At 38.9% G+C, this 25,678-nt stretch overlaps 1 protein-coding gene across 1 annotated transcript in view; it reads left to right on the top strand.

Moving 5' to 3' along the window:
- Positions 1-222: 222 nt before the first annotated feature.
- Positions 223-25,678, top strand: part of DISP1 (dispatched RND transporter family member 1) — a 30,215-nt gene continuing 4,759 nt past the window's right edge. Inside the window, exons 1-6 of the mRNA XM_074168868.1 lie at positions 223-728; positions 14,967-14,996; positions 19,194-19,317; positions 20,578-20,705; positions 21,149-21,246; positions 23,314-23,411. Of these exons, the coding sequence (XP_074024969.1) occupies positions 223-728; positions 14,967-14,996; positions 19,194-19,317; positions 20,578-20,705; positions 21,149-21,246; positions 23,314-23,411 (984 nt within the window). The remainder of the gene's footprint in view (positions 729-14,966; positions 14,997-19,193; positions 19,318-20,577; positions 20,706-21,148; positions 21,247-23,313; positions 23,412-25,678) is intronic.

The following is a 25,678-nucleotide window of genomic DNA, read 5'->3' on the forward strand; positions in this document are numbered from 1 at the left end:
CTTAACTTCTTGTTGAACAAATTAAAGTCCTTCAAAACATTCCTTGTCAGCGTCTGTGTGACTCCTCTCTATTTCCCTGGGTTGCGAAAGATGGGTATGAGAGAGGAGCTATACTCATTTTAATCTAAAGTTATTTCTGAGCATCTGAAAACACTGCAGCTCTATAACCTTTGCTTTATTTGTTTCTTCAGGAACATCAGGTATCCATCGAGAGCTTGGAGCATGGCTATGAGCAGCGTCAGTGACCCTGTGGTTCTCAGCAATGGCAGCATCTTGTCCAATGCTACTGGCCCAGGTATTGTTGCAGCTACTGATGGAGATGTTGCGGTCCAACAGCTCCCATCCAAGGAACCACCAAGAGCAAAAGCGAGTCCAAACGGCTGCCTGCAACTTAATGGTACAATCAAACCATCCTTTCTGCCTTTAGACAACCAAAGAACTCAGCAAATGTTGTCGCAATGCTGCCACCCCTGTCCATACCATCATTCCTTAAGCAGCCATAATAGCAAGCAAGAATGTCACTCTGTGGTTGGCAGCTCAGCACCGTCTCCCATGACCTCATGCTGCGTGCAGCCACATTCTGAGTATTCAGCCTCTATTTGCCAAAAACATCCCCCTGTCTATCAGCCTGCCTGCTGTCTTCAGCCCTCCCCGTCCTTCTGCCTTCACCAGCAGTGGCCTGACCATTTTCAGCATCAGCCTGTGCAGCAGCACATAGCCAGGATAAGGTAAGCAGACTGCATTAGTTCTCAGTACGTGTAACCTTTTCCATAACTATCTCATTTTCTAAGAAGAGAAGATCAAAAAGGAAGATGAACCAAATTTCTTCCCCAGTGTTTTTACAAGTTAATCTTTGATGCATTACCAACTTTTTTTTTTGTCAGAAGAAACCAAGTCAGGAAATTAGTTTTGCTGTACTACATGAATATTCCTGAATTAGTTCTTTCTGGGGGGAAAAAAGGCTGTTTTTTTTTTCTTGGGGATTCTTTGGAAGCTTTTTAACTCTTTTATGAAACAGTGTGCACTTACATTGTGTGAAATAAACCAATACAGATATAGCTAAGAAAACACTGAAAGAACTGGTGTGTTTGCATGGTCAAATCAAGACCCGTATTTCCTCAAAGAGATGCATTGAAAAATACTTTCAACGATTCTATTTATAAGAGGTTTTTCTTTCTCAGGTTGGCTGTTCAGTGAGTTGCCTCTGTGTCATTTCAGTGTATGTATCTCTTAAACTTCAAAGTTGTGCACGGGTTGAGAAATTTTGAATTGTTCCAGGCTTTAATCCTTTCTATCCTCTACTTCATACAAACTTTCGTCTCTATATCTGTTGGCTTTGGAACTCCAGGGACAGTAGTCCAGCCACAAGGAGAATCTTCTACAGCTTGCTGGTCCTGGGCAAAATCAGTCAATTCAAGAGGCAATTTCTGAAAATCAAATTCCCCGTTGCAGTAAGACACTTCTAAGCTTTTGTGCAAGATTATTTTTTTCTGAGTTGCAATTGGGCCAAAGTGGGTGAATTTTCACTGGGGTAGTTAACAGCTACCCTTCTCCCTGCTGTCCAACATCTGCATCCTTGCTGAAAAACCTGGAACTACAAGTGTTTCTCAGTCAGTTATCCTGATTTTGTCTTGATGAAATGCATGAACTAATTTTAAACTTCTGAGAATAGCAGACTGGGACAAATATGTCATGTGGAAAAAGTCAAAGTGAATAAAGCTTTTTTCCTTAAGGTGAAAGCAGATGAAAATAAGGATAATAATACAAAGTGCAAATCAGCTTTCCCCTGCCGGTTATTCCTCTGACAAATGGAAAAAATCGTAGTTGTTGGAACTGCTTACAATCAGACATGTTTTTTCCACCCCATGCTTGTTTAAATGTTAAGTAAGGATGAAAACTTTTATGTAATTTTGTATGCAAAGGTATGCAGGAGGCCGAGTTGTTACAGAATCAGTCAGTCATACTTTTCAAACTGTCAGAATGGGTGCACTGATGTCACTGTTTTTCTCCGTGTGCAGCAGGACTGTTAAACTTCATCTGTATTCTGTAGTCTTGAGGAAGGGAACAAATGTGATCCATAGTTTGTGTTTCTGTGCTTAGTCTAGGAAAAAAAAAAACACAGTGAAAAGTTCTTTCAGATACAGTAAAATCCTGTTTTCCGTAGCACTTGACAAATACAAAGACTTTGTTTGAACTGCTCTGGTTGGGATCTTGAGCCAAGATGATTTTTTTCTTCTATCTTGCACTTCCTCACCACGGTGTACATCTGTACATAAATGTATGTCAGTTATAAATAATGATTTATGGTAAATGTTTGTATATCTGTTAGGAGTCAAAATAAGGGTATAATCTGACCTTTAAAGCGCCTGTAGTTATTAAGTCAACTGTATGTGATAACACGCTCTACGAACCCGTATCAGGTGGTTACTGTTTAATTTCTGGACTTCCTTCTAGCTGAGGCAACTGAATTTTCTTAGCGAAAAGGTACTTGCAATATGCCTCATAGGTCAGCAAATTAAATGAGTCCATCTTCTAAATGCCACCCAGCTTCTGATTGCTGTTACCTGTGCTTTTAGCTCTAACCATGTGGGAAATAGGAGTCAGGTCCCATGCCATTTTGGGGAAGCTGGACTTCCTGGGTGCATTTTAACTCAAAACTGGCTGCGGCTGCATTAACAGACAATGCCCGACTCTATCACTTGTGTTATTAGCATGGAACCAAAGGCTTCTTTTCTCTCCAAGTATTTTACAAGATGTGTCTAAATGTTATAGCCTACAAATGGTAAAACCAGGGAGCAACTGGATGTGACCTTGCAGCTGGATGGGTACATGCTCAGGAAGAAGCAACCTGTCTCGTTGGTAGTTACTTGCAGCACTAAAGAGAATAGGTGTTAAATGCGTATTTTCATATGCTCAGTTAACTTCCTGTACACAGAAGAGTAACACTTAGGTCTCTGATATTTTAACATGATCTCTGTTCCACACTAATATTTTGAGCCTATAATCTGCACAACAGCTTCTTCTCCAGATGTTTTTCGTACAAGGCTAATTGGGAATCATCCAGCTTTATAACGTGTGTGAGTTTTAACAGGGTTATTTAAAATGCGGGTTCTCATACGACACATAATTAAATTCGTATGCAGTATAACTAGTTTTCATTTTGGTAATTTGCATTTTTAAAATTTGCATTCAGATATTGTTTTAAGTTTAAGTGGGGGGGAAACTGTGATTAGATAGAGGGGGGCGAACACTCTCGCAAACTCCATCGGTAACGCTCACAGCTCCGGGCAGGTAACCAATTTCAGCACGACAGGTTCTGTCAGGTTCTGAAGCCCAAGGCTTAACATTTGTCAGTGACCTAATGGTAAAGGAATGTGGCTCTGGTATATCGTTGGGGATTGGAGTCTATAAAGAAGACAGATTGAAATAATGCCACACTTGTCCTGTCCTCTTAAAGCTGGCTGGATCTGGAATTTTGTAGTGTGTTCACCTTTGAAGTTTAGACTAAATTACATGGAAATGTCATCTGTACGCCATAACTTGAATGTCTGGGCAACTGGTAATTTTTTTGGATTGGTGCAAAAGGCTTGTGACATGAAGAAAAATATTTTTAGTGGTTGGGGGTTTACAATGTGATTGTGACAAAAAATTCTATTGTAAAAGTAGATAAAATAGGTTAACTCTTGGTCATAATGATTCTGATGATTTTTAGATATTTTTCTGAGGTTGGAAGATCTTGAGCAAAGTTTTTTGTGTTATTTTGTGCATATATGTAAGATGTAGTTCATTCAAACATGTTCATACCTCTTTTTTTTTTTTTTTTTTTTTTTTAAGTAGGCATAATACCTTGACCGCACAAACACTCCCTGAGAAATTCCAGCCATCTCTCCATATCAGAATGCAATTGTCCAGGGACTTGGCTTGCTTTCTGACAAACAGTTTCTAAACTTACCTGTTTGGAGCATGGTATGATTAGTTCTTTTCACATACTATTTGAAGATACTTTTTATCTTTTTTCACCCTGTCCCTTTGGAGGACTCATGTTGAAGTAACCCTTTTCGTCTGAAGGCACTGATGTGTCTCAAGAAACCTGTGGGGCTCAGAGCCCCTGGAAGGTGGGTAAATATTGCCCTTCTGTGATCACCAGCAGCCTTCATGAGCAGGCAGGAGATACGAGGGAGAAGAACCCAGTAAGGCTGTTTTTCGGAAGCAGTGGAAGAAGCGTGGAGACTGGTACTTGACACTGGAAGCAGTGAGTTAGGAGTCACTAGGGAAGAGTAAAACTGCAGCCTAGCAGCGTGTTTAGGGGGATGAAAGGGGGATAAAATAAATAAAGAAGGGTTGCAGATTCTAGCAGAACTAAAGACTACGGTAAAGAAATGTAAAACCAGAAAACTCCTCAAATCATTCCTGGTATTTTTCAAAGTCTGGTGTTTATATAGGAAAATATGTGTGGAAGTAGGAGCAAAAGAGGAAGAACGTGCAGAGATCATTCAGTGAGTCGTCTCGGGGCTGTGGAAAGCGTGGGGTAACAGCGCTGTGCGTGGCTGTTGTCTTTGCCACTACATTGAATGGCTTCTCTCTAACCTGTATGTGAACTTTTTAATGGGAAACACCAGTTTAAAAGCTACCTGTATCCTTGCTGATCTTGATGCCGGCTCTCTTTGGTGATAACAGTTTAGAGAACTTAGGTCTATGGAATTGGAGACAAAAGGTAGGGGAGAAGAGGTCAGGGAGCTGCGGAAGAACTGATGGTGCTGCTGGTAAGGAGACTGCTCCAAACCGCCGGTGTGTGTAGGGCTTGCACTTCTGCAAGATTGAGCCAATAAATTCAGACGAGTAACCTTGGCTTGGTGTAGACCTGCTCTGTATCACCTCCTATTTGCTTTTCAAGACTATACTGTTAGTGCTTTTGGTTAAAGCAGATAGGTAAAGAGAGCTCTTCTGAAGCAACTGAATTCTCTCTGGCAAAAAAAGGGCAGGATAAAAGGACACGTGGGATGGTCTCTCCAGGAACACACAGTCATTTCAAGCTAGAAGACGACACAGTTTAAAGCCTCACAGAATCATTAGTTTGGCTAAGATTTAAAACTTTGGGATACACGTAAATCGCTCCTCATCCCCCAAAAGCCCAGTTTGGAGATTTTAGCTCCCGAAGCTCAGTGAGTTTGAATTGCTGGATTCAAAGTTTTCACTGGCCAGACCGATTTATATTCTCAGCAAGGCAAAAACCGTAGTATTTCAGAGTCAGGTAACTGGCAAAGCGTTAATATCTTCAGACTTAATTGTGCATCTTCCTTTCAGTTAGATTTAAGCCTTCTTTTGAACTGTTTTGGCATCGCAGATTTATGGGATGGTTCTGGGATTGAGAGCTCTGCTGTATCTCAGAGAATTCTGTGCCACACAGTTTAAACAGTATTGCAGACGTACTTGAATGCTTAGAGTTTAATACTTTAAAAAGGAGATCTCTTTCGTTTTTAAAAATCAAAAAAGCTGTGAAGTGAGGATAGAACATTATAGCTGCCTCTCACCCATTTTTATATTTACCATCTAGTTACTTGGCATAAAGATTAGAACCAGAAAGAAATAAAAAGCTCTTGTTTTTTCAAAAAGCAAGGGAATGTTTGCCAAATACCAATCTTAATAACAAGACTTTGTTATGAAACAGCTCTCTGCTTGATTCCAGGAAAAGGATAATCCTTATCTAGTACCTTCTGCGTGGCTTGCAGAGCTGATTATATCTATACATGTGTATACAATATTTTGAAATATTCTCATTTCAGCAACATTAACTGTTCTCAAGAACTCCTACATGGAGTTTGTTTAAATAAAATATTTTCTACCTATCTGACATGCAAAGACCGCGATACAAATAAAAAATGCCATTTATAATTCAGTGGCTGACCAAATTAAAAATAACATGCTTAGAAAAATATTAAGTGCACTCAAAAAAAAAAAAAAAATCATCTCATTCATTAGGCAGTCCAAGGGATTTTTGCAAGCTTTTAATTGTATTAATTAAGCTTTGCAGTAGGAAAGAGAGACTTGGGAGATTCCTGCTCTGGTCTAAGTGCAGCTCGGTTACCAGCTGGGCCGTATTTTGACCTTTTGTCTCTGCCATTTACAAACTCCAGGTTCTGTGTGTGCTTGAAGATAAATTTCCCGTGCCCTGCATCCCTCACCTTCCCTCGAACGCCAGAATAGCTAGTACTTGACTGGCAGTCTGCTGGGCCTTTGAACTGTGGTCTTCAGAAGACATAAAGCTGATAACAGGAGGGGAATTGGTTAAAAACATGATGCCTTTCTTTTGTACTAAATTGACTGGAAAACCAGCATCAGCAGTGTTCATTCTTGGAAAGGACTAATTGGTATGTTTTTTGAGATGACTTTCAAAATGAGCATTTACATACGTATATTTTCTTAAAAAAGCAAACATGCAGAACAGCCAGATTGATGGCAGTTTGTTGAAATGTTTTGACCGTGTATAGTTGTTCTCGTGTACTTTCATTTAATGGTAGGTTGTGATAAGCTTCAAATACGAAACAAGATAACCTTAGACAACAAAGAGTGAAAGTCTAAACTAAACGTGGCCAGTGACCAGATTTTCAGCACTCTTAAAGAGATGGGCTTTGAAAGATTTGGATGTTCCTACTTCTTAAAATTTTTCAGTCTTCCTTATGATGGGGGGGAAAGTGCAGAGTGAGGAACATCAGCTTTGGAAAGCTCTTTGTTAGTTGTCAGAATTGTCTCTTTCTCCAGCTCCTTCCAAAATCACTTGTCCTTGCTCTCTGATGATATTTCAATGTCATCTTCATCTCCTAGTAAGTAATAGTTGATATACGTGCTTTTATGTAGTCAGTGATGCTTGAACAGTAAAACAAAAAAAAAAACCAAAAAAAAAAACCAAACTCAAACACAATCCAAAAGGGAAATGCAGAGGACACCTGAGCAATTTGGCATTGCTTTTGCTACGCTAAGATTGCTCTGAGATTTCTGCTCAGCATATCTGCTGAATAAAGAAAGCTCTTGAAGCTTTGACTATTCATGCAGAATAGAAATGAGATGGTACCACTAAAAGATCAGTACAGAGAATGGAAGTTACAGGTAGAAATCCTAAGTACTGATTGCGTTTCAGAAAGCCTGGCCTCTCTGTCTGGAAATCATTTTCTGGTTTGGGTATTTTTTTAATAAAATCATAAATAGTTTAGTGTACTGGACTAGAAGAGCTTACATGCGTCAGTTCGCCCACTTTTCCAGTATTTTCTGTGATGTTAATGGGATACCTTTCCACAAAATTCTTGTGTTATATTTCAGTTTGTAGGATGTTTAATTTATTCAGTCAAGTGGATGAACTCTTGCTAACTTTTTGCTGAACGGTTTTGATTATTTTAAATCTGTTTTATGGTCTGTTTAATCTTGCAGTGCGGTTTTGGGGGTCTTAGCTACAATACTGAAAACCTTTAAATGTTCAGTAAATATTCCCTTTTTTGCTTGCTTCTTACTGAGCAAATAAATTTAATCTCAGGAGGTACAGGAGGTGTTGTGGCATTATATAGGTGCAGTTTTTCATCTACGTCACGTAAGCTAGAGAGCCTTCTTTTTGTAATTACTTAGTAAATCCTTTTAAATCTTTTAATTGTGTTAAATATACACTTGTTTTATATCATTTAAAAATTATGACATTCCAAGTGACTAAATTCACAGACATTGGAACAGCAGCTCAATGCTGAAATGTATGTCCAAAGCTAAATTTAGAACAAAATTGCTTAAGTAACAGTGTTTTCATTTGCTGTAAGAGATAAATATGTAGAGAGATAAAAACTAGTGTTTGTCCCTGTAGTCAGTCTAATAATTTGGAGAAACTTTAAGGGCTTGTAGACTATCTTCAAAAAAGCTCTCCGGTCAAAGGAGGGTTTCTGAGAGCGAAAATGACCCCCCCGGTGACTCACATTCACAAATCCTTACATCTGCACAGGAAGGAAGACTGAAGCATGTACCAGTTCAGGCATGATATATGACAGCCTGAAGTCTCGCCGTTCCCGAGTCCAACTCACGTGTGCTTTATGTCAGTCATTAAGGCCTATAACAACATGGGTTTCAGGCTCTGTGGAGAAATACCTTGATAAAAATAGGTGCTCTTGTACATGTCTTTCATTCTCTTTGGTATCACGGGACAGGGTTTTTCTTGTGTGTATGTTGTGATTTCTTGGGTCGTGTTAATTTCCTGTCTGTCAGAGAAATACAAGATGTGACCGTGACCTTGCGTTGCTCCATTCAACTGGGAAGTGTAATAAAAACAGCTTTGAAATAAAATATTTCTAAGGAAGGAACTTTTTGCCAGTAAAAATGCTGAAAACTACTCTAGTCATCATTTAAATCCCAGAACATATCTATTAATTTCACTGTAATTACCAAGAAAAGAAAAAAGACTAATGGTTTTAGACTTGTGAAGGATCTTGAAATAATATTAGTCTGCTCTAAATTAGCTGTTGGCTTGTTTTCAAATAATGATTCATGGTGGTATTTTACTAAGCCTTTTTTATTGTCTTGAATAGTTCAGAACTTTTGTTTAACTTGCCAAGCAGTACTGTATGTGGTCCTGCCCTTTGTGCTTCAGGAGTTAAAGGAATACATATATACAGCTTCAATTAAACCTTTTGAACTTTTGAAGAAGAATATACTTTAAATTATGTATAAACTTTGCCATTTAAAGCTGGGACAATCCAGTTTAAGTATGTTTGATGGCCATTTTCTTATTGACAGTTTGAGAACTGTGTTTAAAAGTGGCTACGTTCATTGGAGAAAAGCTTAGGGAAAGAAGAATACAAGAAAAATACTTGTAAGGTGTATATTACTTGGCTCCTTCCTACACTGTCAGATTTTCCTGCGGAGAAGATGGTTTGGTTCCTGTAGATCAAGGAAATCAAGTGAAGAAGGTAGATGCTATTAAGGGAAAGAGCCAACTTTCCTAGCAATTGATAGTATTTACTCAGTTGTTGAAGATGAAAGAAGGAAGGCATTAGAAGTCAGTATTGCAAAAATTAGGTTCTAAGGAACCTTAAACTGAAAACTTACTAAATAAACCCTTAGGTCCTGCATGTATAGCATCCATATGGAGCAGCAAGGGAGGGGCGGACAAACCCCGGACCTTGGAGGTGTTTATAGGAGCATTTCAACTTCAAGTCATCTGCGTGCTGTAAATTTATATAAGTTTTAATTTTAGCATATAATGACTCATATCAGGATACTAAACTTATCAAAATAACTTCCGAATGAAAATACATATGTATAGGATGTCAGTATGGTTGCATTGACCTTTTCCCATCGCTATTGAGTTGATGGAAGCATATTTTCCTGTTATATGTTGGCATGAGCCAGAAGTTTGTGATTGGGAGATGTCAAAACTACCTGTTATTTATTAACCTGCTTTGAAAAAGTTTAATATTAATTTTATAGCAGAAAGCGATCAAAACCTTGGCTTAGTTAGGTATATAGGGTTTGCCACTGATGTTCAAGGAATCTGGCTTTACCCAGTGTACATGCTGTAGGTCAGTAAAGCATACACTTTTACACTAAATTTAAATCAGATAGAGCAAGAATCACTCAGACAATGATTTTATGGTTGTTAACACCTTCCTTGCAGCTGCTATCCTTGCAGAAAGTCGATGTTATTTGCTCATACTTGTTGTGAACATAGAGCAGATGCTAAGTTGGAACTAAAGAGGTAGGTAAAAATACAAGAAGAGCAGGCAAGAACCTTTATAAAGCTTGGTATCTCAACTTTAAAAATGGGAATCGACATCTACCATACAGCTACCAAATAGCATATTGATTTTTGGTCTCTACTACAAAGTACTAGTTGCTTAATTTTATGCATAAGCGTAGCCTTAGCAGAAATAATTCGTAAATATAAGGTTAAGCAAAGCTGCAACATTGAGATTTCACGCTTTTTAATGAGGTGAAATAGCAGTTAGTTTCAGATCACCTCACTCTGATAATCTAGAGAGAAAAATATAAAATCCTTTTCCGTTGTTCCTTGGCATCCTATGTGGGAGAGAACAAGACAATTCTTGGCTTTTTTCTTGCTTTCAATAAAACTTAAAAAAAGCAACTTATCAGAAAACTGAATTCTCTGTCATCTTTACAACATCCTTCTGTTGTGGGTTGTCCTTCCGTTATAGATGTAAATAAGCAAAGCTAAGTGCAGACAAATCCAATAAACACTGCATGTTTTACAAAACATCCAGAGAGAGTTCATGAATAGAATCAAGGAAAACTCTATACATCGTAGTGAAAAATTAAGTCGGGAGGCTTGTAAAAAGTTTTTTGGCAACTTTATCTGTTGGATTTGTTGTCTGAGTGATTGCAGTGATTGTTAAAATGATAAAGCACGTAGGCTTTACACCTGATATAGCAGCCAAAGCGAGCTTGATATTTTAGAGCATTTCAGATTGTTCTCATGGGTCAATGACACTCTGAAAACACAAGGATTTTCTTCGTCTGCCGGGATTTAGTTTGTATTGTATGTTCTAATGGAAGGTGTACAATATGATGCATATCTCATTCTGTCCTGCAGGGATTTAGCTTATCCTTGAGCGTAATAATGACAAAAAGCTATGTTTTATCGCTTCTTGTAACCAGATCTACCAACAAAGGGAATAGCTTCCCTCTGGCAAAGTAAAGCACTGAGGTTAAACACCTCATAATCCTTGGACAAGGGGAGTCTTTATATTGATATTAATTTTTTTTCCCAGTAAGTACAGCTCTATATTGTAACTTAACATTTTTGACTAAAGTGAATCTTGAAGTGAAAGGCAAGAATGCAAAATTAGATTTTCTGCTATTGGCTTTTTCTTTACAGAATCATAGAAACTTTTTAATGATTAGTTTTTTGGTATAGCTATATTTAGAAACCTGTGGTATACAAGGCGCTTCAGAAAGAAGATATGGTTTGTGTCCTAGAGAGTACACTACGTCACAAATATGCCATGTGTTTTTATGGATGTGATTTTCATTTGTATCAAGAGAAATAGCGCATCCCTTTTATGAATACCTGCATGAGGAAAGTAAAATTAAGATTATGCCACACGTTTGGTGTTTGTCCATAGTGCGAGAAACTGAAGGTGTTACAGATCTGCTGCAACGTCTACAATTTTCATTTATTGTGGCTCCTCTTCTGCTGGAGCAGTTGTGTTGATTGCTTCTGCTGGTGTGTTATGTGCAATACTATTAGTGACCATTTACAGCCCTGTAACAACCACTTTATAATAAATAGCTGTAAGCTATACATTTGTTTTCAAAATCTTGTGCAGCTCTGCCAAACTGAAGGAGACCAGCCGCCTGTCCAGTTAGTTTTCTCTGAAAATCAGGCTTTTCCTACTCTGTCAAATTTCTGGCAGTGACCATTTCTGTGCTATGTTTGTGCCTGGGTTTGAGCCCTGAAATTATTTTTGGCTGTCACTGCTCATATGCAAACGTCACTGAGCGTGGATCTCAGCTGGATTTGCCAAGGGATGGCATTTATCAGCAGTCAGTGCTTTTTCATTCTTCCATGAAGTACGAGAAGTGGTTGCACAGGCTGGTGTGTATCTTTTTGCAGGGCTTCCAGTCCATTCAGCTGGGAGTTCATAGCTGGTGAAACGTTGCTTTGAGCCATGTAATGTCCGGGTAACATGAAGGTCATAGAACTAGATTTAATAATACATATGATTTCCAGAAGCTTTCCTCTTCATTGTGGTTCTCGAAGTTCAGCCCACACTCGCCTCTCTGTTACACCCGTGCCAATCTATTGACTGTCGTGAGAAAACTCTTTCAGTGCTGTAACCGAAAGGAAACACAGGCTTCATTGAGAACCTGAAGACAGGATGTGGCCCAGTGCATGGTGTGTTCCCTTTCAGGAACCTAGAGCTCTAGTCATCTTCTTTCTCAGATTGAAAAATATATAAGACAATAGTATTTTTTTTTATCCGTGTGAATTGCCCCTATTTAAGTTGGTATGGACACGAAGGCACAAATGTTTTCTGTTACCTCAGCGTTCAAAGAACTGGTAAAAATGCTGAGGTTAAGTGCTTATTTAGACTGGCGAGGTGAGTGTTAGAGCTGTAGTAGCCCAGTCCAGACTGGTGCCCTGATCCGTCCTCCTGATACTCATTACTTCCTACGGTAAAATTTGGGATATTATCGCAGTGCTTTTTAAAAACACCATTCCTCCTTTTCACCATATTGCAAAGAAGGATGCTGGTCCCCCGAGTGCATTTCATGTTGAGAAATGTCCGGGGTTTTTAACTGATCTCGTTATCCCTTCTTTATGTCGTTCCTAATTGTATGGGGCTCAGTCTGAACTTGCCGTTAGGAGAGGACAGGGTGAAGCGAAGCATCTGTTGAAGAAGGGCTGAGACTTGCAGTAAATGGTGGTAGAACAGAGCCTGTCCTTTCCTTCCCCTTTTCCTTCCCCCCGCTCTTGGTGCATATACGTATTAGATTTTAATCAGTGACTGTCATTTTTGTCATAACTTGGTTGTGCTGGTTCCGTCACAAACAACTGTGATTGTCACTTTGCGCTATCAAACTTGTGAGAACTAAGTATGGAGGTAATTTAATACATGGATCAGCTTGGCTTTTGTCCCAGCACAATTATGGAATTCACTGTTTCTTTCTCATGAAAACTGATGAGGATTTCTTTTTTTTCTGTCTAGACTTTTTTTTTTATTATTTTTGGAGGTTAGTGGTGGTATTTAAACTGACTAACTGGAAGTACAGTACTTTAAAAATTAGACACAGCAGTGTTAATTAAATGGGAAAGACCTGGTTTTACCATGCATTTCTGTATTTTAGAGCATAACTAAAGAATTTTTTGGGCATAGTTTTCAGGGATAACTTTTCCTATCGCCTGATATAATAGAGCCATCACAACAGCTGCAGGAGATTGGTTACACTGCTGGAATTCAGTGTACACAGGGGTTTTTAATGCATGCTTTTTGAAACCAAACAGTTTGATAGCAGGTGTGACCTTTAACCCTCCCTCACTTTGAAGGACTTAATCATCATCGTTTGTTCAGCACTGAATATATTTTGCAGGTGGAGGAAACAGAGGGAAATGTAGTTTGGTTTTGATGGGAGAGGAGGAGGATGAGAAAGGGTTGTGTGGTATTTTTACCTTTTTTGTGTAAACCAAATTAGCCTCAGTTAATTTTTGAAAGTTCTATCTAAACAAATTTTACGTTCTTTTAAGAGAATCTGTTTTGACATGTGGTTACAGAGACATAAATGAAAGACAGTGTAAAGTTTGAAGAGAGATGTTTGAAACATGCACACGTACTAAGGTTTTGCATGCAGGAGTGGCTGGGAGAGCTGTGGAAAGGGTGACTATACAAGAAGATACTTTGAGAAGATTCGTGCAGAACAATATCCATTACAGCATGATCCTTCCCAACAAATACGTGTCTCACCAGCTTTTTGAGGACCTCGGGTGATTCTGTGGCAGTTCTGTACCTCGCTGTCCAAGCAAACCCTCGTGTTTGGGGCACTGTGTAGTGATGTGGATGTGGCTTTCTGGATGAGCCAGCTAACCCTTTATAGGGCCATGGTGGTCATAGTAATGATCATCCGAGGATATGGAAAGGAATTTTGTCTGCCAATTTAAACCTGAGTTGTCATTTAAACCTTCTGTTTGTAGTCTGAGATGCACAAATCTGACTTTCAGAGGTACTGAACATACTCAAATTCACAACTAATGCCAAAAACTTCTCGTACCACCACAAGAAGGTTGGTGACATTTCATAAATTTAATCCAAATTTTTTGATTTAACAGAAGATCCTTGTCTGTACATTTCCTAATCCTTGAGTTAACTGCAATTACAAATTGGTTGTTCTGCTTTTCTCCAGCTTCCTCATGGTTTCAAGGAGTGATTTTTTTACTACTCTGTACCACCTACGGGCATGTCCCAGTTAGCTCTGCTACACGGTCAGGTTGGAGCATTTCCAGACAGCAGTGAATTACAGACGATAGAAATTTGCTTTTATACAATTGTTATTTCTTATAACAGCTAAATTAATATGGATCTGTATTTCTTGAGGAAATAAATATATTGGCTTTATATTTCTTGATCCATCGTAGTTATATTTATGTGCTCTATTGCTTGAGAGACATCATGAATGAAGATGAAGAGTAGAAGAGGGCTTAGCATCAGTATTTAGCTTTGCTAGTTTAATTTGTTTTCCTATCCTCTCTGTTGTGGAAAGGGGTGATAGTAATGGCCACATTTGTATTACCCTACGCTGTCGATTACATTTGCATCACCCTTTTGCTATCCTGTTAGTTAGCGGTGCTGTGAATATACATCTAGAGTGGGCTGTGAGCAGCGGCAGATAGGAATAATTTGTATTTGGGTTTGTGATATCCTTATCAAAGTAATGTTGTTAGTATTAGATTTTTAACAAATAACAAAAACTTGCATAGAAAAGTTATTTTATACAAGTACCTTTTGTCATTTTATTTGCTGCATTGTGACAGGACAGAATTTATGTCCAACAGAATTTTTTGTAGCTGAATTACAAAGGACAATTAAGAAAGTTCGTGAATTGCAATGTCAGAACATGGTATTTTGGTTGGCCATTCCCATCATACCCAAACTTTGTCATGGTTCTCAATGCTACTGAATTTTTATCGTGTTAGTTTATTCGGTCTCTTGTTGAAAACTGGAAGCCTCTTAAAAACTAATCCTGAAAATCAGCTGCATAAAATTTCACTTTTGAAAACCCAGCTGTCTGTAGCTGTAATTATTCTCTGAATTGCTTGTTTGCAAAGACTCAATTGAATGTGATTGTATGCCTTTTAAAATAATTCATATTCTAAAATATCTGATTTTTATAATTTAGCTCCTTATCCATGTATGGGAAGAATTAAACAAATTGACACTTGCATGTATGTTTCATATATTTTCAATTATTCTTTTTCCTCCTTCCAGGCCAGCCAGACCATTCAAGTTACCAAAAAGGTAAGGTCTAATACTGTCACACGCGAGGTTTGCAGAATCATAAAGGCAGCAGATGAGGTGATGGCAAAACTGTAATTCCCCACACATTGCAAGGGTGAGGAGTGTTAAAAGAAAATAGATGGCAATCAAATTAAAACAGATTTAAAAAAAAAAAAAAGAGAGACAAGGAAAGTATTTCTTTCTGCAGTGGGTAGTGAATTGCTGAAAGTGCCACATATTTTATTTTTTACTGCAGTCCGTGCCAGTCGCTTTGGGTGTATATCTGTTCAACATATTCATCAGTGACCTGGATGAGGGGACAGAGTGTATCCTTAGCAAGTTTGCTGATGATACCAAACTGGGAGGGGTGGCTGACACCCTGGAGGGCTGCGCTGCCATCCAGCGAGACCTGGACAGGCTGGAGAGCTGGGCAAGGAAGAACCTCATGAGGTTCAACAGGGAAAAGTGTAGGGTCCTGCACCTGGGGAAGAAGAATGTAAGGCACCAATACAGGTTAGGCGTGGACCTGCTGGAGTCAAGTTCCGAAGAGAAAGATCTGGGGGTCCTGGTAGACAGCAAAATGACAATGAGCAAGCAGTGTGCTCTTGTGGCCAGGAAGGCCAACAGAATCCTGGGCTGCATAAGGAAGAGTGTGGCTAGTAGGTCGAGGGAAGTCATTCTCCCCCTCTACTCTGCACTGGTGAGGCCACAACTGGAATACTGCATCCAGTTCTGGGCTCCCCAATTCAAGAGGGACAGGGAACTACTGGAAAGAGTCCAGCGAAGGGCAACGAGGATGATTCAAGGATTGGAGCATCTCCCTTATGAAGAAAGGCTGAGAGAGCTGGGTCTCTTTAGCCTGGAGAAGAGCAGGCTGAGGGGAGACCTTATCAATGCTTATAAGTATCTGAAGGGTGGGTTGAAGGAGGAGGGAGCCAGATTCTTTTCAGTGGTTGCCAGTGAGAGGACGAGGGGCAACGGGCACAAGCTGGAACATAGGAGGTTCCACTCAAATATGAGAAGAAACTTCTTTACAATGAGGGTGACAGAGCCCTGGAACAGGCTGCCCAGGGAGGTTGTGGAGTCCCCTTCTTTGGAGATTTTCAAGACCCATCTGGATGCAGTCCTGAGTAACATGCTCTGACATGCTCTGGGCAATCCTGCTTCAGCAGGGGAGTTGGACTGGATGGTCTCTATGGTCCCTTCCAACTCTAAAAAAATTCAGTGAAATTCAGTGAAATATCCACTTTCTGCACTGGCATAAAAACCTGTGACTCAGTACCTTTTTGATGAAGGGCTATTTTGAGAAGCAGCTTGGTTGTGCCATCAGTAATGATAAAACCACCAGACAGAAAAGCTCAGAAATTTCACCGTAATGATCTTGTTTTCTGCCGAAAACCAGAAACCCCACAGAGTCAAGAGCTCTAGGTTTGGACTGCATATTCCCTGAAGAATGACAGGGTCAGAGAATTTGCCTTCAGTAAAGAACAAACCTGTTTGCTAAATTTGAGTTACGTAAATCTGTTCGTTAATATGAATTCAACCACACAAATATCTGTTGCTCATGGTGACTTCTTTATGATACAGAAACTATATATGGTGTGTTTCTGTCTGTATATGAGACTGGCTGGTGGTTTAACGTGAGTATCTCTGCTAATAGGTGCTAATTGAAAAGCCTAAAACTCTGTGTGTTAAGCGGTAGCTTAAAGTGAGGACATATTGGAGCACTATCTTTTTTCTTTTTTTTTTCCTTTCTACTCTTTAAGAAAGCATCTGAGGTAGATCACCTTGGGGGAAATTGCTTGAAACCAGTTTTTTTGTGGTGTTAAATGGGTGAGATAACTATAGATTGAATTAACTACTCCTAAACATTTTTATTTGTTTAAAACACAAAGGAAAAAAAAAAAACCACCAAAAACTCAGACTTTTTTCAGGTGGGTGAAAAACGGCAGAAGGAAAGACATTAATGAGAACTATATGCATCCTCGTGGAACAGTGCAGCTTACAGCGGTGTTGCCGTTCTGACAGCTAGATTGAAAGCAGGGGGTGAAATGGCGTAAAAAAGATACTTCAGGCAGCGTCACAGTTACTGAGAATCCATCATTTAGGGCTTGAATAGTTTAGAAGAAAAAAAGAAACGATAATGTATCAGCATAGCCCAGCTTATTGAGCAACTATAGTTTTAATTAGGCGTCAAAAAGCAGGATTTAGAAAAGTATTAAAGCATGTGCTTGGCAGTAAGGGTGTGCTGTGAGAACGTGGGCGATTCCTTGGCTGAGGAGTTGATTTAAGCGGTTTCCTCTTGGACTCGGACATCAGCAAGTGGTCACTTTCACAGAAGCTAAGTGAGGGCAGTGGCTGGCTTTTCACAGAGAAAATAACAAGTAACTGAACTCATTTCATGGCTTTTTATTGGGCGAAAAATAAACTGACTGCCATCAGGTTTAGCCACTTATGGTGGGCTGGGGTCAAGGCTGGCTATAGGCAACCTGGTTGGAACCAGAGCCTCCAGCAACACCAAATGATGCTCAGAAAAATAAAATTAAAATATAGTATGGTTAGTCCTTTTTGATGTTCTAGCCCAGGTCACTCTGCTTATCTGAATTTCAGTATGCGATATGAGAAACGGGACAGATTTGCAGGTGTAGATGAGCACTTCTGTACGTGGCTTATTAACACATTAAATGCCTCACCTGGGACATAGTTTCTTTCACAGCTAGTGACTGGAGAATTTAACCCATTTAAGAGCTATTCAGCTGAGAATGGAGGTGTAGAGACAACATCTCAAAGGGGTGAACCTGGCACTAGTGATGAACAGGACAATAAATCTCTTGGTTATAATTTTTATGACTTCAGAGCAAACGTCTCTAATAGCTAGTCCATCTACTACTAGGTGTTTATGAAAACATTTAGTCCTATAAATAGGAAAATTCTATTAGGTCATTTACTTCCCTTCACTTCTACTTTGTACAGTTGCTTATTTGGCAAGCTGCCCCTTTGTGATTCACTTCAATAAAAACTTACACTTAAGATTGCTTTTCAGGCTTTGGCTAATTAACCTCTTGTGTGAGAATGTAAGAATTATTTCACGTTTACCTAACGGGAAATTGAGACACACCCAGTGCTTTGGACTTCCTTGCTCCTTAAACCTGTACCAGGACCCCTGGGCTGTACCTGTTTCCACGTGCGATGGGAAGTCAGCAATTAACTTGCCCACTGAGTTGATTTTACGGTTAGAAAACTGGGAAGCTATTGCTGGAGCAAGGAGCTGGGCATTGACTCCCATTTGAGCAATGGGACAGAAAGTAATCTTTTAAGGCAGTAGAAATAAGTCCAGGGAGCTCTTTGCTCTAAACTTTCACGTCACGTTGCGTGTAAGTAGAGGAAATAAGAGTATAGATCTTCCTGAGGCCATCAATACAGAATGATTCATAGTCTATAATTATTTTTCTAATGCCCTTTAAACTTTGTGGGACTGTCTATACTCTCTTTGCTCCCAAGATTAGACGGTGTTGCCCTTGAAACATAAACTCTATGAATTCAAGTCTTTACTGTAAGAAAAATTATTAAGAAATTAAGATTTCTAGTTTTCATTTTATTTTCTGATACTTCTCTGTCAATTTAACAATTTTATGAAAATGGTGAAAATTTCATTTGCATTTAAAAATTCTTGCACTCTTAAAATTTAGAATGAAGTAGGAGTTAAAATCCAAGGATATGTGTTATACTAGAAGACTAAACAATTAATGCTAATTAGTTTATGTATCATGTTGCAACTCCCCTGCATCTTTGAATTTACAACAGATTTAATGCATCATTAGTATATAGGGTTTGAGTAATTTTTTTTAATGACTGTTTTAAATATAGAAGAAATGTTTTCTTTTGGGTTCCACTTTAAAATTAATTTTTCCTCTCTTTGATATTTTTCTTTAAAAAGCTTAAGCTTTCAAAGAAGAAACTGCAATGATTTCTATCATTAAATTTTTAACAAAGCATCTATTTTCTAGTAGTCCCCACCTATGGATAATATCCATGCTAAAAGTTAAGTATAAAGTTAAGGAAAAAATATTTATATAAAATATGTTTAGTCTTAAACAAAAGTTTTCACTGCATGTGCTTTTTTTGCATTTTTTATGTAAAAATATTTTATGTAAATTATTGTTATGGCATATAACTTTTATTCCTGTACCATCTTTTTCTCTGTTCCTCTCCACGTAGCTACGCTGCGCTGATAGCCGACTGGCCCGTGGTGGTCCTGGGCATGTGTACGGTGTTGATAGTGGTGTGTGCGCTGGTTGGAATACTGGTTCCAGATCTTCCAGATTTCTCTGATCCGTTGCTGGTAGGTAAATATTAATCAACTCTACTGTCAGATAAGTATTTTTGGGTTGCTGGTTTTTCAGCGGTACCAGTAAACAGCAGATGCAACTGCAGAAATTGATACGTTCCTCTTAAACAGAGATCTGCTCAGAGGAAAAAGTACCCTTAATGTGCCTGAAAAGGTTCCCTGAATCTGTTTGGGAACCAATTTCCAATGAGATTCAGTTAGTAGTACGTTTGCAGAAGCAATTTCTGTCTAGTGAATCCATGAAAGAAAAGAGCTGGTAAAGAGCCTTGTAATTCCTCTAATTAAAAAAAATAAACGTATTAAATCTTAACATTGGGGCAGCTAATGGTGGTACAGAGATGCAGTTGCCATCAGAGAGTGTTATCCACTTGTTTAAATTCCTTCTGCATTTTGCTATGGAAAGTTCATGTCTCCTTCAACAGAGCTGCTGTACATTGAATAATGTAAATTCACCCCCGTTTTGGATGTACAGCAGAAAACAACACAGACCATACATTCTCAGTCAGGTTTCAAAGATCGAGGGGCAGGATCTATTAAAGGAAAGGGGATTCTAGGTGCCTTCTGGGCATGAATTGATATATATATTGAAAGACTGTGGAAGTAATTTTTATCAGATTCTATTAAACACTGCACTCATTTCTTATTTTTCATGAGCTGTCTTACCCATGAGTAGCTTCCTGGACTTTTATTGAAAATACTGTATTTAATTATTATCCTCAAATAAAAATATACTGTTCCTATAAGTTATTTTTGTGTCTATTATAGTAGCATATGTCTGTACATATCCGTTATGTCATGTATAGTTCTTGAAAACAGACAAATTATTAAAATTGTTTCAAAGTCACTTTGAAAATTATTTAAAGATTTGCCTTATTCTTGGAGAAATAAAGATGATGTACTTAAGTGGGTTTTAGTCATATTTAAACAGTAAAGAGTGATAATTGAGATACAGAAGAGGACTTTGTAGAACACCCTTGCTCTGAAAACGAAGTGTTGAACATTTGATAGACTAAATCATCGTCACTTCTCGGGGACAGAAGCTGTACGTGCCAGAATTCTTAATCCCCTGTCACTCTCTGCACTTGGCCGTTATTTTGTCTGACCTGTCATAAAGCATTTTACTTTTAGAAATAGATTCCTGGAGAAACTATGCTTCTTAATGAAAACTATCCATCACTTTGATCATGATTCCGTTTTCCTGTTTAAGCGAAGGAATGAAAAGTATTAATGGAATGTTGTGCTGCTCTGTCTCAGGGTTTTGAACCACGAGGGACAGCCATAGGACAGAGATTGGTCACATGGAACAACATGGTCAAAAACACAGGGTACAAAGCAACACTTGCAAACTATCCTTTCAAGTATGCGGATGAGCAAGCTAAAAGGTACGTATTAAAAATGCATTTTATTTTATTGGGGATTTTTTTATGCGTCCATAGCACTTGCTTTAAAACCCGCTGAAGTTAATGTATATACTGCCACTGATTTCATACAAACATTGAACTGGTCTTCTACAATTCTTGAGGCCTTTCGCCCAGAACTAGATATTTCCCATCACAAGCTCTTCAAAAGAATTTATAGTTTTAATTATCTTTTGAATTATGGGTATTTTCAGTACTGGTGTACTCAGTACTACGCTCTCAGTGTAGTTTCCTTTGAAGTCTATAATAGCAAAAAAACTCAAACGTTTCAGTTTTTGAATACTCAATTCACATCAGTAAAAACACATGATTTTTCATATGTAAGAGCTCTTAAGATGTGTGGCTGGTTTGGATACTCCTTTTAATAGTCTCTGTGCTGCGGTACGTAAAACTGTATTCTGTTTTAGTCATCAGGATGACAGATGGTCAGACGATCACTACGAAAGAGAGAAGAGACAAGTAGAGTGGAACTTCCACAAGGATACCTTCTTCTGCGATATTCCGAGTAAGTGGAGAAGTGATGTAAGGAAGGCTAAAAACTTCTGCCAGCTGAATGATTTCTGAGCTCTTCTGTATATTATGTGCCTTACATTTTTTGCTTAGTGTATTCACAATAGCAACTTCTGTCTGCGGGCAGAAGTCTTGGAAGAAATTGGGCGGAAATGCTGTGTCCCATTGGTTCTTCCTAGGAACCAACTGTATTTACTTAAAGTGCTTCCTTCCAGTGGTTCCATTTCCTATAAAGATTTTTATTAGTTATCGGGACTGCTGATCACTGTAAAAACAGTGTTTCGTGTATGACTATAGAGGTAGCCCTTAATTCATACTAAGGAAGAAGATGGGTTGTATCTGTGCTGTTAACTTACCTCTACAAAAACTTAATTCAAAATCCTTTTCCTGTATATGTTCTAAAAGACACCCACAGGTCGTATCTCGTCCAGAATTTAGGGGGTTGTTGACGAAAAAAAATCCCACAAAAATCACACGCACGCAAAAACCCCAAACAAAGCACCCCCCTCAAAGAAACAAAAATCCCACCTTAAAGTACTGAAGGCTCATGAAGCTGTCTCCGTTAAACTAGAGGACAGAAAAGACAAAGAAGTCTTTATTGACTTTTCACAAGGCAGACTGCAAACCTTTGATAAGTCTGTTCTGGCAGGGAGCGTGCGTTAGCAGATGGAGATCTTGCCTTTATTCGTATAATGACCCGGGCTCTTTTGCAGCTACTTCAATATGTGAGGGCTGATAACAGCGCACAAAAACATAATTGTGAAATTATTTGTTTATATTACTTGATCTGAGAGAGCCATGACCAGTAAATCTGGGGTGAGAAACAGATTTTTTTTTTTTTTTTTTTTAATTATTTAATTCTTTTCCCCTGATTACGTTATGGTCTTACATCTAAGTGAGAGGATGTGAGCAAGGTCGTCATTTCTGCTCCCGTGAGCAGAACCAAATCAGCCTGAGCAGATCTCGTGTAAGGAAGAGGAAATCTGCTGAGAACTCTACCGAGCACTAACTGCAGCCCGAAGCAGAATTACCTCCTCTTACCCTGCCGCTGTCTCCGCGTAGTCTCACTCTCCTTCTTTCCACTACTGTTTCTGCGTAGTCTCAGTTGTGGCCGCCACAAAGGAATTGTGCTCCTATGGGAAAGTTGGCCAGTCCGTGACGTAAAGAAAACAGTTGATTTCCTCCTGACCCGTATTTGTCATTCCTGGTGTCTGTCTTTGTCTGCAGATCTCGGTTCCCTTTGTCCTAAGGCACGGTCAGAGATCATAAAGCACCACCCCTGAGTCTTTTCGTTACAGTCACGTGAAAGGCAAAAACTCTGCACATTTCACAGCAGTGAGAAAAATTCGATGTTTGGAATATTGTAATTAACGTGATAATGTTTCCTAACCCAAAGTTCCATATTGTATTATGCAGTACCGTATATTTGTGCTTGTATCTATGTTTTCTTTGTTAGCTATGCATAAAAATCTCAGTGCCACAAAGTAATTACTTTCTTTCGTAAAAGCTGTCTTCTAATAAACGCGATTTAATTTGTAATTTAAACTGTATGTGTCCAAACTGTAGAATTCTTAAAAATGGCCTCAAGGATATCACAACAATTTCCACTGCAGTCATTTGCTTCTAAAGCAAAAATGTTCTTGTAGAAACAGCTTTATAATTATTATTTATATTCCCAAATGACTTACTAAATCAGCCTTTGATTACTATTATCTGTGCACTGCCATTATGCTGTGCCAAGAACTTCATAGTTTGCTGATTAGATCTTTTGATTTGTATTTGTTTGTCATATTTCAGAAGATAGTTTGCTTGAATAGCAGTCTGTAGTGCTTCTAAGTGGTATATAATGTTGAAGATGCCTATTTACTATAAGCACTTAAAGGAAACTGAAACTTTAATGTGGACTGAGTCTTACAGATAAATAGCTCGTCTCGAAAAGGAGGTGGATTCCCATGACCTGACAAAGATTTAATCTGTGCCATTTGAATGGTGGGATTTTGCCTTGGTCTTTGATACCAGACACACCCAAATCATCTCTGAAACCCCCCTCCTGTAATTTCAGGTGATCGCTATTCACGAGTGGTGTTTACATCAACAGAAGGAGAGAATTTATGGAATTTGAATGCAATTAAGTCAATGTGCAATGTAGATAACTTGAGGGTAAGTAAAGATGGCATTTAATTTGTTTAACTCACAGGTATGAAGCGTGTGTTTGAAACTTTGTATTGCTGCCCATTGCCATCCCGTAGCACGTAAGAGGACGTCATGTTGTTCACATCCGTTTCGAGTTGTCAGTCAACATGCAGACAAAGCTAAAAAATAGGGGAATTTATTTGGTTTCGTTTATAACACCATCCAGAGGACGGAGAAGGGTTGTTGCAGATACTTTTTCTATGGATCTTTTTTTGTAATTCAGGTATTTATGTAAGAATATAGTAATGAAACAGCTGAGCAGAATGACAGTGCATCATAGATTTATAGATTCATAGATTGGTCCAGGCCGGAAGGGACCTCCAAAGGTCATCTAGTCCGACCTTCCCGCAGTCAGCAGGGACACCCCCAACTAGACGAGGTTGCCCTGGGCCTCGTCGAGCTTCACCTTGAATATCTCAAGGGAAGGGGCCTCAACCACCTCCCTGGGCAGCCTGTTCCAGTGTTCCACCACCCTCATAGTAAAGAACTTTTTCCTAATATCCAATCTAAATCTCCCCTTCTCCAACTTAAAACCATTGCCCCTCGTCCTGTCACTGCAGGCCTTTGTAAACAGACCCTCCCCAGCCTTCCTGTAGGCCCCCCTCTGGTACTGGAAGGCCGCTATGAGGTCTCCCCAGAGCCTCATGAGAGCAACATTGATTTTTAGCTAGTTAGGAGACGAAACAAATTGATATGGTTAGGTTTTGCAATTACTGCGGCTCTATATATGTAAATTTATAATAAAAATTAGATATTTTATTTATATATTAGATATTTACCCTCAGAAAGGGTGAAGATTTTTTCATTAATTTTTTTTTTTTTAAATGCTTGTTACTTACAAATAGCATGTATCAACGATTCTAACACTAACGATTTCTAAGCCCTTCTAACACTTTATAGAAGTCATGAGGTGTGCAGTATGCCCCATTTGTGAATGCTGAGTTCTGCTAGAGCTGGTCCCCAGCGAGGGTGCTGACTTGCGCCGCAGCCATCAGGATAAACTGATGTCTTCAGTGACCTTCTGGTCTTATGGGCTCTCCTCTGGCTGTAGGTTTTGTTGTCGAATTCATGCCCGTGCGTGCCACAACGCTGTTGAAATAAGCGGCAAAGCTTTCTCTATTCCAAGACAGGAAAATCAGACACTGTTTTCTGGAAATGCAAACCTTAGAATTTGTGTATTTTTCTGATGATAAGCAGCATTTCAGCACCAGCTACTATTTGCTTTACTATGAGCTAACGGTATATCCCCTATGTGTTAATTGTATTCCCATCTGCTTGTAACTACTTTAAATACATGTTTTACTGACACTTAGGGGCTCCATCCTGCAGCTGCTCAGCATATGGTAGTTCTATAATCTTCACGGAGACATCATGGTAGCAAATAGCTGTAGGAGGTGTGCAAACTTTTTATTACTTGGATAAGAAGAGCCATTTCTTTCACCTGTTAATTGCAGAATGTTTTCCCTATAAAGCGTGAACACTTATTTTATAAACTTCAAAGACTGTAAATGATCTCCTCAGACAGCTTCCCCAAAACCCGTGTGTTTGTGGTTCTCTGTCACTGCATGGATCCATTTGGGCAAATCTCAAATGTGCGCAGGTTGCCCGGCTTCGTTTCCTTACTCGTTCCAAAATAAATGAGAATGTTGCCAGTGGCAGACCAAGGCTGGCAAGAGCGAAACAGCCTTTTCAGTTCCTTTGGATCACCAACAAAGCCCAGTGCTACAATATAGTAATTTTTTATGTAGAATTTTAATGAGCCATCCGGAGCTAGATTTTGTATTTTAATTTCTAATTTCCAGCTGCCAGCTCGTGTTACTTTATCTTTGGCAGCAGTTACCAGTGAATGTTTATGGCCTGCAGCAAGTGTTGAAGAACAGCGTATAAACCTCATTGTCCCATCTTGAACTTGAATACGTAGGGAAGACAATACAATCCTTTCTTCCCCATTTGCCTATTATATCCTCCTAGGATTAACCTGGAGATGTGCCATGAAAAATACAGATATGCTATTCCAGTGCTTCCTTTTATTTAGTAGGTTGTTCAGTTTTTCCTGAGTTTGCATGTGTGAGTGTTTTTATCTGGAAACAATCAAATGTGAATTATCCTGTTTTTTTGGAATGCCAGTTTGTTATTGTTGAGAAACTAGTTGACAAAATTAAATCCATATTAAAGCTTTTATGACTGCCATGAGAATCCCCAAATGCAGGGGGTTTTGTCTGCATTATAAAGGA

This window comes from Numenius arquata, chromosome 2, assembly GCF_964106895.1.
Source record: "Numenius arquata chromosome 2, bNumArq3.hap1.1, whole genome shotgun sequence".
NCBI lineage: Eukaryota > Metazoa > Chordata > Aves > Charadriiformes > Scolopacidae > Numenius > Numenius arquata.